This window comes from Castor canadensis, chromosome 3 (assembly GCF_047511655.1).
Source record: "Castor canadensis chromosome 3, mCasCan1.hap1v2, whole genome shotgun sequence".
NCBI lineage: Eukaryota > Metazoa > Chordata > Mammalia > Rodentia > Castoridae > Castor > Castor canadensis.
Window position 1 is genome coordinate 147,652,981 of NC_133388.1, and position 13,834 is coordinate 147,666,814.

Here is a 13,834-nt window from a genome sequence, read left to right on the forward strand (position 1 = left end):
AGGAAAGTCCATGTGCTTCCCCACTTCCAAGGCCATCATTCCAGAATTTCCCTTAACCCAGGAAGAGTCTACTCCATGACTTTGTTTCACAACACTTAACCCACTACCCACATCACTTTAAATTGTCTTAGACGTCCTGAACTATTCCCGGCACTGGTTGCGCTATGGGAAAATTCTTTGTTTCTTCCACTACACTATGAATTGCTTCCACAAACGAGAATGGGCTTTATCTTATTCTTCCTTGCACAGTGGGTGACATACACCAACACATTCCACAAGCGTTCAATGAATCAGCAAAAGATACAGTGGCCATTTGAAGGAACAATTTATGCTACGTAAGACTATGTAAAGGTATGTAAAGTCAAACTGCTGGGAATCCACCTTCATAACTATCACGAAAAAAATCAAACCGAATAGATCCATTCATTTTCACATACACGTCCAGACAAAGGCTTCGCTCTACGGCAAATCCCAAGAGTCGCGCCACAGATGTCGTAAAAGGCTAGGAAGCCCTTCGGAGCGCCCAGGCTTCCTGCTTTGCGGCAGCCTCAGGGCGGGAAAGTGCCCGGCGGTCGGTTGGAGGGAGAGTCCTCACCCCGCCCCCTGGGTCTGTACTGCCGCGCCCGAGGAGACGTGTTCCAATCTCCGACCCAGCGCTGGGCGCCGGTTAAGATCTCCCGCTGCCCGTCGCCGATACCATGGAAGCGGCGGTGGAAGCAGAAGTGGAAAATGAGGACGGCGACAGCAGCTGCGGGGATGTGTGCTTCATGGACAAAGGCCTGCAGAGGTAAAGGGCACCCCGTAGCCGGAAGCGGCGAACGCGTTGTGTGGCCTCTCGGAGCCGAGCGGAGGCGCTGCGGCGCGCTGACTGCTCTCCGACGTCGTTCGGACGCCGTCAGGCTCCCGGATGCCCCTGTGGGAACTTCGCGGAAGGGCGGCGTGGACGCGTCCTGCCCCCGGCACTTCCCAGGGCTCTGCGTAGCCTCGAACCCGGCTCTGCCCCGCGCCCTGCCGCTGCTCTTCCTGTGTTCAGTGGTTGTTTTGCTTGCCCGTTAGTTCTTGGTTTTCTCGTGTTCTCTTTTGCCTCTCTTCTACCCCGAAAAAGAGCGCTGGCTATCCCTTAACTGATTTTTGCCTCAGTTCTCCTTACCCATTTTAATTTCTTCTGCTAAAAGCACTGTAAAACACAATTATATTCTCTCTCCGAAAGTACTGCATTTGTCTTATTTAATTCCCCCTTTCCTCATGCTGCCCGAACTTGTGCAGAGCACACGGGGTTCTTGGTCTCTTCCTTGACACTATGGTTAGCCATGCTGAGCCTCAGGCAGCTGCACTGCAGACCACTCCGTGTCTTTGCACCTGCTGTTGCTTGTGGAGTGTGCCCTTCTCAATGCGAACCTTGCTGCTGATAATTAATCATTTTGTTCTAAGTCCTGATCGAAAATTTGTTAGGGGAAATGCTTCTGAAAGGGATGCTTGCGTTTCTGTACAGTGATAGCTGTCATTTCCAGAATGCCATCTATCTGTCCACTTTATGTACATGATTACTAATCCTCACAGCAGTTCTGCAAGCTGATGATTTTTCTCATAAATGGTGAGACTGAGAATGAGAGAATCTAAGTAAATTGCCTGACTTCATGCAGCTGATGAGCAATTAAATACGGATTCAAACCCGTTTCTAATTTCACTGCATGCTTTTTCTGCTATCTCACGTTTGTCTGCACAGTATTAATTTCCAGGAACTGCAATGTATCAGAAAATAAATGGCTGTCCTAAAGAGCATGCTTCAGACACCTGTAGAAGTTACAAGCTTGAGATTTCCAAATGCTTCCCTACTACCAGAGTTAGGTTTTCTACAGTTTTATAGTAGCTGCAATAACCTACCACAGATGTCCATAATATGTGTCCCTATTCCTGACTGTACTTCCCATCCAGCACCTCTAAACTATGGTTTATGTGGTAAGAAGTATTGTGTTTTATGAGACATTTCAAGGCACAAATAGGAAGGATTTCATTCTAAAATGAATGGAGCACATATTTATTTTCATGCTATTTGCTTAATTTTAATTAATCTGGTCATGCTTTTAAGATCTGTTTTTTTACTTGTTATACATTGTTTAAACTATGTGCCCTGTAGTTTTTGTTCCTGGAACTACTGCTACTACTACTATTTACTGGAGGGGTTCCAATTATAAGTAGGAATTGAGAGAGTGAAAAGATGAGCTCTGTTGAGGGGTGGTGCATTGTGACTTGCAATAGGGGAGGACAAGGACTTTTTTTTAGAAATCAACTACTACATTCTGATCTAAGTAGCCCATGGTAGACAGTGAAGACCATAATATAATAAATTCCTGTTTGAGCGCTGGTCATTGTTAACATAAGTGCAAGAACTTGGTCAATTAATTTCCATAAACATTAGTGTCCTTGATTTAAGAACTGCATAAGAGTTGTGAAAATTAGATAAGGAAACTGAGGCTTACATAGGTTGCCAGTTGTTCAAGAAACACAGCAAATAAAAGTGGTGGCAGGAGGGAATGTGGAGATTTGAACAAGGGAATTAGGATTCCAGAGCCTTTTAAATTATTGACTGCCTTCATTATATGACAGTGACTTTGCCCAGAGAACGTAGAAATACCCAGGGCCAATCACCTTTCTTTAGTACTTTCATGTTTGTATAAATGGTCCAAAATACTGGTTTATATGGTAAGAAGTATTGTCTTTTATGAAACATTTCGAGGCACAAATAGGAAGGATTCATTCTAGAATGAATGGAGCACCTGCTTATTTTTATGCTATTTGCTTAATTTTAATTATTTGCCCATGCTTTTAAAATCCATTTTGATTTGCTTTTAGAATCTAGATTTTTTTTAATTTTTTGATTTATTAGCATATTATAGTTACATGAGGGGTACATTGTGACATTTACAAAAGTGCTTACAGTATATCCTCCATCTTTCTCCTTTATTCCCCCTCACTCCTTTTTTAGAACAGTTTTTTCATGTGTTTTTTGCATGCATGAATACATACTACTTTCACCATAGTCACCCTCCTTCACCCTTTCCTTACTTTATCCTCCCCTTCCCACTGGTATCAACCCCTGGACAGGACTTGTTTTACCTTTCTGTCCTTTTTTGGGGGGAGGGGGGAAGGCATTTTTGTTTATGATGGTTATACAGAGAATTTCATTGTGACATTTCCTCAAATATATGTATTATACCCTACATTAGTTCATTGCCTCCATTATTCTCCTTCTACCTTGATCCTCTTCTTATGGAGATTTTTAACAAGTTTGAATGTTCCGTATTCATACTTGTAAAGAAAGTACATCAACCATATTTACCTTCTTTTTTTTTTATTGCTTTTACATTTATTCATATACATTGTTTGGGCCACCCCTGCTCCCTGTCCCACCCCCTCGCTTCCAGGCAGAACCTGTTTGCCCTCTTGTTCTCCAATTTTCTTGAAGAGAAAACATAAAAGACAATAAGAAAGACATAGCATTTTTGTTAGTTTGAGATAAAGATAGCTATACAGAGAGATTCCTAGCATTGCTTCCATGCACATGTGTACTACAACCCACATTAGTTCATCTCTCCCATACCTGTTTACTACTTCCTGGTCACCTTCCCATAGTGGCCTCTGCCATTTTAAGATTACTGTATTCACTGCTATATAGTGAGTACATCACCACATTCAAGTTTTAGGTTTCCTTCCCCTTCCCTATTTCTCTCATGTGCGTTCTCCCCTTAGTGTGTGACCCATGTCTAATAATACTATTGCATTTGTTTTAGGTCTATAATCTACATATGAGGGAGAACATACCATTTTTGGGCTTCTGAGCCTGTCTGACTTCACTTAAGATGATGTTCTCCAGTTCCATCCATTCACTTGCGAATGACAAAATTCCATTGTGTATAAATACCACATTTTCTTAATCCATTCATCGGTAGTGGGGCATCTTGGCTATTTCCATACCGTGGCTATTGTATATTCACCTTCTTTACTTCCTTCACTTACTCCCTACCCTTGATGCCCTTCCCTAAGTGTGACCTTCATTGTCCTTGTCCTTCATTGTTTAGATTTGTTGTTCATAGGATTTTGCCTCGGTATTTTACTAGTAAATGTATTGTGCTTAATTCTATTGTTGTTTTCTATAATATATATTTTTTCTTTTGTAGCATATCAGAATTATCTTTAAATTCAACCCTTCATGCCATCAATCTGCATTGCAATAACATCTCCAAGATCACAGCCATTGATCATATTTGGAATTTACGACATTTAGATCTGTCATCTAATCAAATAAGTCAAATTGAAGGACTAAACACACTGACAAAACTATCTACTTTAAACTTGTCCTGCAATTTGATCACAAGAATAGAAGGTTTGTAAGTGATTTTCACATAATACTCGCATAAAGGTGACTTATGTCTATTTTTCTGGAAAGGATAAAATCAACATTGTCATAAACTTTTGAAACCTGACCATAAAACTCATTATACAAAAGTTTTATTACAAAAAAGTATCAATTTTTAAAAATGAAGCATTCAAAATACCAGCAAAAGTAACTCCATTGTTAGCAGACTGGATTTTTTCCAAAATAGGCTGAAATAATATAATACTGTATTTCTCTAATTCTTTAAATCCTATAAAAGCTATATCTTATTTTGTTCTGCCTTATTTTTAGGACTTGAAGCACTAATTAATCTGACTAGACTGAACTTATCTTATAACCACATAAATGATCTTAGTGGTAAGTAGATACATTTATATTTTGTATAATGCTGAATGTTTGCAGCTTGTGATGAGTTAGCTAAGAATGTTGGAAAAGTCCAAATTATAATCCACATTTTGACCAGAGGTCTCATCACAAGAATATGCTTGAGTCATAATTCTCTTTTATTGCTGCCAAAATTATAACTGAGTGAAAAGTAGAAAAATGACAATGACCAGTAGCAGAAAAAGCTTGGACAAGAAGAACCCACTTTGGAGTAATAATGTTTTACTCTTATATAATTAATGTACTATTATGTAGAGAAGATTAGTTCCAGTAGAACTTTTTCTTCAGTGATGAAAATTTTCTGTATCTGTGTTCTTTGGTATGGCAGTCAATAGCCAGTTGTGGCTATTGAGCACTTGAAGTGTAGCTAGGGCAATATAATTTTATGTTACTTTTGTTTAATTTTAATTTAAATGTAAAAAGTCGCATGCAACTAGTTGCTACAATGATGAATAGTGTAGATAATGTCAAATTACAGAGTCCTGAAAATTGAGTGTCAGATAATTATTTTTTTCTTCTGTCTGTAGTATTATAAGGAGATTTAAAAATTGTTACAATTTTTTATTGATTAAAGTAATGCAACTGATAAAATGTTTCATGATTATTCTTACAATTATATATTAGAGGTAGCAAAACTTCACTAATTATACTTACCAGTAATTAAAACCATATTACTCATTTGTTGATGTATTTTTTTTGCCCCCTGGAAAAACATTACCTTATGCCACATGCTTAATACACAAAAAATAAAGAGACCTAATCTCGACTCTTATGATGAAGTGGCAACTATATTTTTAATTCTTTTAATTAAACCTCTTTTCCCCTAAAGACATGAAAGCATTAGAAAAAGATAATATGTTAAAAGAGTTTTAACCTAGCTGGGTCACTACTATGTGAATCCTGAGCAACTTTTAAGACTTTGTTTCCTGTTCCTAGTTCTCCCTCTATGTTTCAACAGGACTTGTTCTAGGTCCTTTTGTCCTGGTTGTATGGCTACAAATACCATTCAGTGCTTTTGAATGCCAAATATAAACTCCAGCCATGATTCCCACCACAATCTCCAAACTACTGGTAATATGCATACACATATGTTCAATAGTGTTCCCAAATTTAAGGTAGAATCTATTTCTCATCCCCTACCTCTAAACCTCCTCCCAATCCATCCCGTGTCAATAAATAGTACCACCATTCACCTGTTAATCTAGAGAAAATTTGTTCTTATCTTTGATTCTGTTTTATTTCCTCTCCTGCCCATCTAAAACCTACTCACCACTCAGTAGCCAGTGAGCTTTTAAATATATAAATTATGTCACTCCTTGCATAATATCCTCCCATCCAAGTACTAACCAGGCCCGACCCTGCTTAGCTTCCGAGATCAGACGAGATCGGGCGCGTTCAGGGTGGTATGGCCGTAGACTGCATAATATCCTCTAATGACTTCTTCTCATACCTAGAATAAAACTCCTTATCCTATTTATAAAGCTGTATTGACCTGGTCTCTGCTGACTTTTGTCTTCCTTTTTTCAGTGTGTTAACCTGTCACTTACGTATGCAAACTCATCTTGTTTCTTATATGGCTAGCTTGATCTTGCCTAGTGTATTTGTACTCTATTATAAGTCATTATTTATTGAAGTATTTCTGAACATACAAAATTTTAACACTCTAAGAATCATCTGTAAGAACTTTACTGGGTTACCCTCTAATTTTCTTTATAATCCTCATCACTATCTGATATTTACTCGCTAAAGCACACCCTTTTTAGGTGTAAAGTTTGGCGTGTTTTAGCAAACACATTCAGTTACATAACAAGTATTAAGGAGAAATGCTGGGTACTATGCAAATGTGTGACAGGAAAATCAGACCTCATAAAAGGTGATCAAAGACTTCTGAGGATGTGACAGAAATATGAGTAAAGTGAGCACTGACAAGAAAAGGATATTTCAGTCAGGTCAAAGAAACTGAAAAAAAGGTAAACAAGTCTCCTTTGATAGAGAGGAGCTCATGGAGGTTTTACCTTCCTCACTCATGTAGGCTTTACTTGTGATCAAAAAGCTTCCTTCACTTTGAAAAAAGTTCTGAGGCAAGAAAAGAGAGAAACTTCCTGATGGTATATGTAGCACTTGTGCACATCAGCCACTACTGAAGTCTGAGATAGACCAGGCACCAGTAGTATCAGCTACAAAATGATATACTTATACAAGAAATATTACCAGGGCACTAAGATGAGTGTTGTTTGCATTCTGTACTTAAACCAACCAAATTTAAGTGCTCTACAGTGTTTACATACATTTGCCAACTACAGCTTTTATATTGAGAGAGCCTAAACCTGGGCTTTGTGCTTATTCTCATATAAGTGCATGCATTGCCTTTGGAAGGTTGTTCTGTTTTGTTTTGGTTGGTTTTGAACCAAAGCTCAGGAACTTCAGGGATAAAGATCTCAAAGAGATGCTAAACCCCTGTTTCTTCAAAACAACTGACTTTACTGACACCCTTTTCATTAGATGTATCTCTTCACAGCAAGTTCTTATTAATGGTTCTCCTTTACCTCAAAAAAAATTTTTTTTCTTATTGCAGGGTTGATGCCCCTTCATGGACTGAAATACAAACTTAGATATATTGACCTACATAGTAATTGTATAGATAGTATCCATCACTTACTTCAGTGTACGGTAGGATTGCACTTCTTGACCAATCTTATTTTAGAGAAGGATGGAGAGGGTAATCCTGTCTGTCATGCACCAGGTATGAACAATTAATTTAATACTTTTGTAAAAGTTAATAATCAAAGCCCCTTCATTTCCTGAAGTTGAAGTTTATAACCTCCTATTTTTGTCTTAAACTTTGCAGTGTTTTATTTTGTATTTGGAAAAAACATACAAATATTTTATTTAGGAAAACTAAATCGCTTCTTTGTTAAAAGAACACAGGATGAACAGATCAGTAATTCTCCTATTTAAATAGTTTTGTAGTTCATAAATGAATGCCTCAAAATTACATTTTATTGTAGTATATTCTAATAATATAATACTGTATAGCAATAAAAAGTGAATCCCTATCTACTAATGGTCAGCTATCTTCAAGATATATTAAGAGGGAGAAAAGAAATTTGCAAAGTATTTACATAATAGGTTACCCCTTGGGTGAAAAGTGTGAATACAACATATACGTATAAAATACCTAGGAAAAATAATTTTTTAAACAACTTACACTTTTATATAGATAATACTGAAATATCATTTGATCAATCAGTCAAGTTGGCAATGACAGACCAGGGTGCCATTTCTGTAACTCAGTTATTTCATGTTGTTTAACCACACAATAAGAGAGGAATGTGTAGAATGTGAGTATACCTTCTGAAGATCTCTTGGGTATAAGTTGGTTTCACAGGCTCCACTGTCATTCATACGCGACTATGAGAAGGCTTTGTACAGCATGGCAACCTCTTTTGATTATTTCAGAAGAGAATGTACCTAACAATTATTTTTTCTAAGATCATGTAATAATAAAGTCTGCCTGAAAATCAGAACAGATTTGAGAGTTTGGGGGGGGAAACCCTTTTCTTAAAAGAAAACTTTATTTCTGAAATTTTGCATATTTCTTCTCTAACCTTAAGATTAGAATTTTTTTCCTAATAATTTTGTTTCAAGAATCTCAAGTTTCTAGAGTTTGAATCTTTGTGTTTCACTTCCTTTTTTAAATTTAGGACTTCTCTCAACCAGTTGTCCCCTTTCCAGGACTAAAGGAAAACTTACTACTGAAATTACTTTTCCCCCCTCAAAAGTTCTAATACTGATTTGCCAGGTTTCTTTCTTATTTTTTGAAGTCTTCAAACCACTTAATTGGTCTTTGTGAGCAATATCTAGTTTTAAGATTACTTGAGCAAAATTGGATTGGTTTAAATATCAAATTAATGTTAACATGTCAGGTTTCTCATACTTAATTGCTTTTAGGAAAAATAAGATAAATACATTATAACTGAATATTGATTGATCCACATCTCAGTATTATTTATGTGTAATTTAAGAGGAGAAAGGAAGATTTTTCACTAATATCTCACTAAGGAAACTTTGGTACTTTGGTCATCATTACATCATAGTGATTTATGTTATGCTATTCATATTAAAAATAAAGACCTGTTTAGCAACCTTCCTGAGATAAATTGCTGTTAGTTTCATGCATTGGTAGCTTTAAAGTAATTTTTCAGAGCTGATGATTTTAACTTTCTGACCTTCATCAGAAGAATTGTTTGAGAAGGCTGAAGAGGGTGCTTTGTTTCTTTTGTATGTAATATTACAAGCTAGAAAAGTTGAAAAAGCATGTTTATTACAAGTTTATTAGTTATATTCTGGGACTAATTTTGTCATTTGGGTGATATAGCTTAGTTTGCTTTAGAAATAATTAGCTTCCTTTTTAAAATGTTTAGATTTTCATTTTGAATGATTTGTTTCTAAGGGTACAGAGCAATTATTCTCCAAACTTTGCCACAGCTGAGAATTTTAGATTGCAAGAACATATTTGGTGAACCAGTAAATTTGGAAGAAATAAATACATCATGCCTGCAGTGCTTAGAAGGTCTTTTGGATAATTTAGTTTCTCCTGATTCTCCCCTAAATATAAGTGAAGATGAGGTATAATATCGGTTATTTTTCCTAATATACCTTCAAATTTTAATTAGCAAATGAATGTAAATTTAAAAGGAGTTTGTTTTTTTCTGTGTCATAGGTCATTGATAATATGCCAGTGATAGCACCACCTGTCGACGACGATGTATTACCTCCCTTGGAGCAGTTTGCAAGTACACCAACAGATACTGTTTTGACGTCATTTTTATCTGTATGTCCATCCTCTGAGCCAGAAAAAATTAATCATGAAAATGATTTTCAGAATGAAATGAAACTAAAGAAGTTAGATGGTCAAATTTTACAGCTTCTCGATGAAGTAACTTTTTCCTACTTTTCTAAAGCCTGTTGTATGTTGATTGAGGAAAAAGTAGTCAAGAACATATAAAATAAAAATTATGTACAAAGTCTAGCAGTCATAAACAATTGACTGTATCACTGTATGCAGTTTTTTTCCCTTACAGAAATAGGATTATATATAGTAATAGTTGTAGAAAACATTGCCATACATTTTTCATTTTCTTTATTGCCTTCCTTCACAATTTCATTATATAATTCCTTTGTCTTGTTCTGTAGTACTTCACATGGCTTCCATTCACTCACCCTGTATTTCAACTTTTAAGTTAGCTAAGAATTCTTTGGACTCAGTGTTTATTAATATAAAGTATACCTGAGCTACTTTTAGCCTCTGTTCTCTCTTAAGTTGCTTACTGGTCAAGACCACTTCTAGAATTCACAGCTGAATGGCAAATTAATTTAGATCGTTTCTGCTTCAATTTCGGTTTTCAGAAGACCATCACCTAATCTCTACTTTCCTAAGCTGTTAATCACTTTTTGCCCCAGCTAATAATTCTAAAATCTGTGAATTAAGTGAATGAATTACAGTTCATAGAATTTACTGCTATTCAGGTCTCAGCCCTCAGGGCAGCATTCTTGTACTGATCCACAGTGGTGGTTTCCCCCAGTGGCTCCCCACCCCCACCATACTATATCTCCCTGAATGCAGTGAATTACTGCTTTGTTTGTCTTCTACCTAGATGTAGAATAGATTTTGATACAGGCTGTTAATTCAATGTCAGTTTAACTAGGAATTTGTAAATAAATTTTATTTGTTAGTTGTTTTTAGGGAGCATGGTATTTTTGTTTTCTTTTCTTTTGATGGTATCCCCCTGCTCCTACAGAGCTAGAATTACAGACATGTGCCACCACTCCCAGACTGTAACTAAATTTCAATTTTTTTCTCAAAATGGGGAAGGGAGGGAAGGAGTAGAAAATGCTTTTGGATGACTGGTTTAGGCAGGTTTTCAATAATCCTGAACTATATTACTCTGTCTATAACACCGGTAGTACTGGGTAAACAAGAAGTCTACTTTATTTAAATGAGAGTGAATATAAGGATATGAGGACTGTGTAAAAAAAAATACCTAACTTCAGCCACATAGGTAGATAGTAATAAAATTAGGACAAGAATGTTGGCCTGTACATTTTTTGATGTTACTGATATAATATAGATGAACTTTTAGACTTCTCCATTTCCTCAGATTTTTTTGTTTTCTATCTTATCTAATGGCTGACTCTTCTACCACTATTGTTTAGATTTAAGCTTAATAACTTAAATTTAAAGAAAACCCTTCAGCATTGTTATCCTGGCTATATAGAAAAGAAACCCAGGCATTTAAAAATCATTTACCTAGAGTACTTCATTTGTAAGACAGGATTGAGCTAAAAACCCAAATCTGGTATCCAGTTGCACTTTTTTTCCAGTGTCATGCTTCTTAATCAGTTATGAAAATAGTCTAGCATCCTGAGAAAAAAAGTGACTCATGCTTTGCATAGTTAAAATGTGTAAGAGAATGACCTCTTGTTTACTGCTTACTTGGTATAAAGAGTAAATGTATAATTTGAAGTTCAAATAATTTTATTTCAATAGAGTATAATGAGGAATTTTTTTCTTAACCATGGGACTTGAAATCATAATTCTCCCATTGATTTGTGAAATTCTGTTTATGAAAAGCTGTTTTGCTTTTACTTTTAAATATTCTCCCAACATTACATTTTGAACGTTTTCATCCACAGAGCAAATTTAAAGAATTTCTTGTAAATACCATGATACCCACCAATGAATTCTTCCATTAAGATTTTACTACCCTTATTTCATCCTACAGATCTATCCATCTAATTGCCTATCAAACTGTCCTATGCCACATTTCAATTACAAACATCAGTGTACTTCTTTCTAAACACTTTTAAGTGTTTCCTTCTTATGTAAAATGCAGATGGAGTTCCCGAATTGGCAGTGCATCTACCTGGTACCCAGACTGTGACAAACATGTAATCTTCCTTCGTGCTTCCTTCTACAAGTAGTTCTTCCTCCCATTTCAGAAGAAATCACTTTTCTGATTTTTTTTCCACCATAAATCATTTAATATTTGTTCTAGAACCAATAAGATGGAATCCCAGCCATATGTACTTTTCAGTATAAGGCTTCTTTTACTCAGTTAATGTTTTTGAAATTCATCTGTATTTTTTCTTTCAATAGTTTATTTCTTTGTAGTATTCCTTTGTGTGAATACACCATTGTTTTATTTTTCATATCTTGTTGATGAACTACTAGGTTATTCAAGGTTTGTGAACATTGCCGTATTTCCAGTATCACCAAATCTGTGTCTTCTCCTTTTCCTCCTCTTTTCCTCCCCCTTCCCTCTCTCTGTCTCTTTTCTTCCCATCCCTTCTTTCTCTCATCACAATCAGTTTAGCTACGAATTTCATTGATCTTTAAGGGGAACTAACTTGCTTTGTTAATTTTATCTATTTGTTTTCTACATCACTGTTTTCTGTTTTTCATCATTTCCTTTTTTACTTTGAGTTTACTTTGGTCTTCATTTTCTAGCTTCTTAAAATAGGTGTGTATGTCATTTTATTTTAGACCTATCCTTTTTTTTGGAGGGGTGGAGCGGTTTAAGACAGGGTCTCACAATGTAGTCCAGGCTGACTTGTAATCTTCCTGCCTTAGCCTGCACAGTGCTGGGGTTACAGGCATGTATCACCATACCCAGCTTCATAGTTTTATACTTCAGTAGAGGTTTCAGGGACTGAGGGTTGTTTCACTTTTACGAGCTGGGGATTAAACCCAGAACCTCACACATGGTAGGCAAGTTCTCTACCAAGGAGCCATCATCCCCAGATACCTATCTTCAAATGTAATTGTTCAAAGCAATCTGTTTTCCTCTTAAGTACTCCTTCTGCTGCATTCCACAAATTTTTATATGTTTTGCTTTCATTTTTTAGAAATATCTTCTGATTTCTCTTGTGATTTCTTCCTTGATCCAAGGATTTTTAGAAATGCCTTTACTAATTTTCAGATATTTGTGCTTCTATAGATTTGTTATTAATATTTTATTTCATTTTCCTCCCATTTTGTTCAGAGAATGCATTCTGAATTTCAGTCTTTTAAAATATATTGAGACTAATGCAAGAGGCCTCCAGGACACCAAACAGACCAGATCAAAATAGAACTACTCCACGACATAACATCATTAAAACAACAAGTTCAGAAATTAAGGAAAGAATATTGAAGGCTGTAAGAGAGAAAAAACAAGTAACATACAAAGGTAAACCCATCAAAATCACAGCAGACTTCTCAACAGAAACATTAAAAGCAAGAAGAGCGTGGGGTGAGATCTTCCGGGCACTGAATGAAAATAACTTCAACCCCAGGATTCTCTACCCAGCAAAGCTATCATTCAAAATAGATGGAGCAATAAAAGTCTTCCATGATAAGCAGAAACTAAAACACTATGTGACCACAAAGCCACCATTACAAAAGATTCTGCAAGGGATCCTGCACACAGAAAGTGACACCCAACTTAACCATGAAAAGGCAGGCAGCACCAAACCACAGGATAAGAAAAAGCAAGACAGAAGAGAGTAACATCAAGTTAGGTACACACAATCAAACCTTCAAACAACTAAGATAACTAAATGGCAGGAATCACCACATACCTATCAGTACTAACACTTAATGTTAATGGACTTAATTCACCCATCAAAAGACACCGTTTGACAAAATGGATTAAAAAAGAAGATCCAACAATTTGTTGCTTACAGGAGACTCATCTCACCGACAGAAATAAGCATATGCTTAGGATGAAAGGCTGGAAGAAGATTTACCAAGCCAATGGCCCCTGAAAACAAGCAGGAGTAGCAATACTTATCTCTGACAAAGTAGACTTCAAACCTACATTGATCAAATGAGATAAAGAAGGACATTCCATACTAATAAAAGGGGAAATAGACCAAAAGGAAATAATAATCATCAATCTGTACACACCCAATGTCAACGCATCCAATTTCATCAAACATACCCTGAAAGACCTAAAAGCATATATAAACGGCAACACAGTGGTTGTGGGAGACTTTAACACTCCATTATCA

The 13,834-nt window shown here is 36.2% G+C and overlaps 1 protein-coding gene across 1 annotated transcript in view; it reads left to right on the forward strand.

The window, feature by feature from the left end:
• The first annotated feature begins 530 nt into the window (after nucleotides 1-530).
• The window catches only part of Lrrcc1 (leucine rich repeat and coiled-coil centrosomal protein 1), a 35,531-nt gene continuing 22,227 nt past the window's right edge, over nucleotides 531-13,834 (forward strand). Inside the window, exons 1-6 of the mRNA XM_074068786.1 lie at nucleotides 531-787; nucleotides 4,179-4,384; nucleotides 4,688-4,753; nucleotides 7,356-7,523; nucleotides 9,234-9,409; nucleotides 9,504-9,614. Coding sequence (XP_073924887.1) covers nucleotides 699-787; nucleotides 4,179-4,384; nucleotides 4,688-4,753; nucleotides 7,356-7,523; nucleotides 9,234-9,409; nucleotides 9,504-9,614 — 816 coding nt within the window. The 5' untranslated portion in view covers nucleotides 531-698. The remainder of the gene's footprint in view (nucleotides 788-4,178; nucleotides 4,385-4,687; nucleotides 4,754-7,355; nucleotides 7,524-9,233; nucleotides 9,410-9,503; nucleotides 9,615-13,834) is intronic.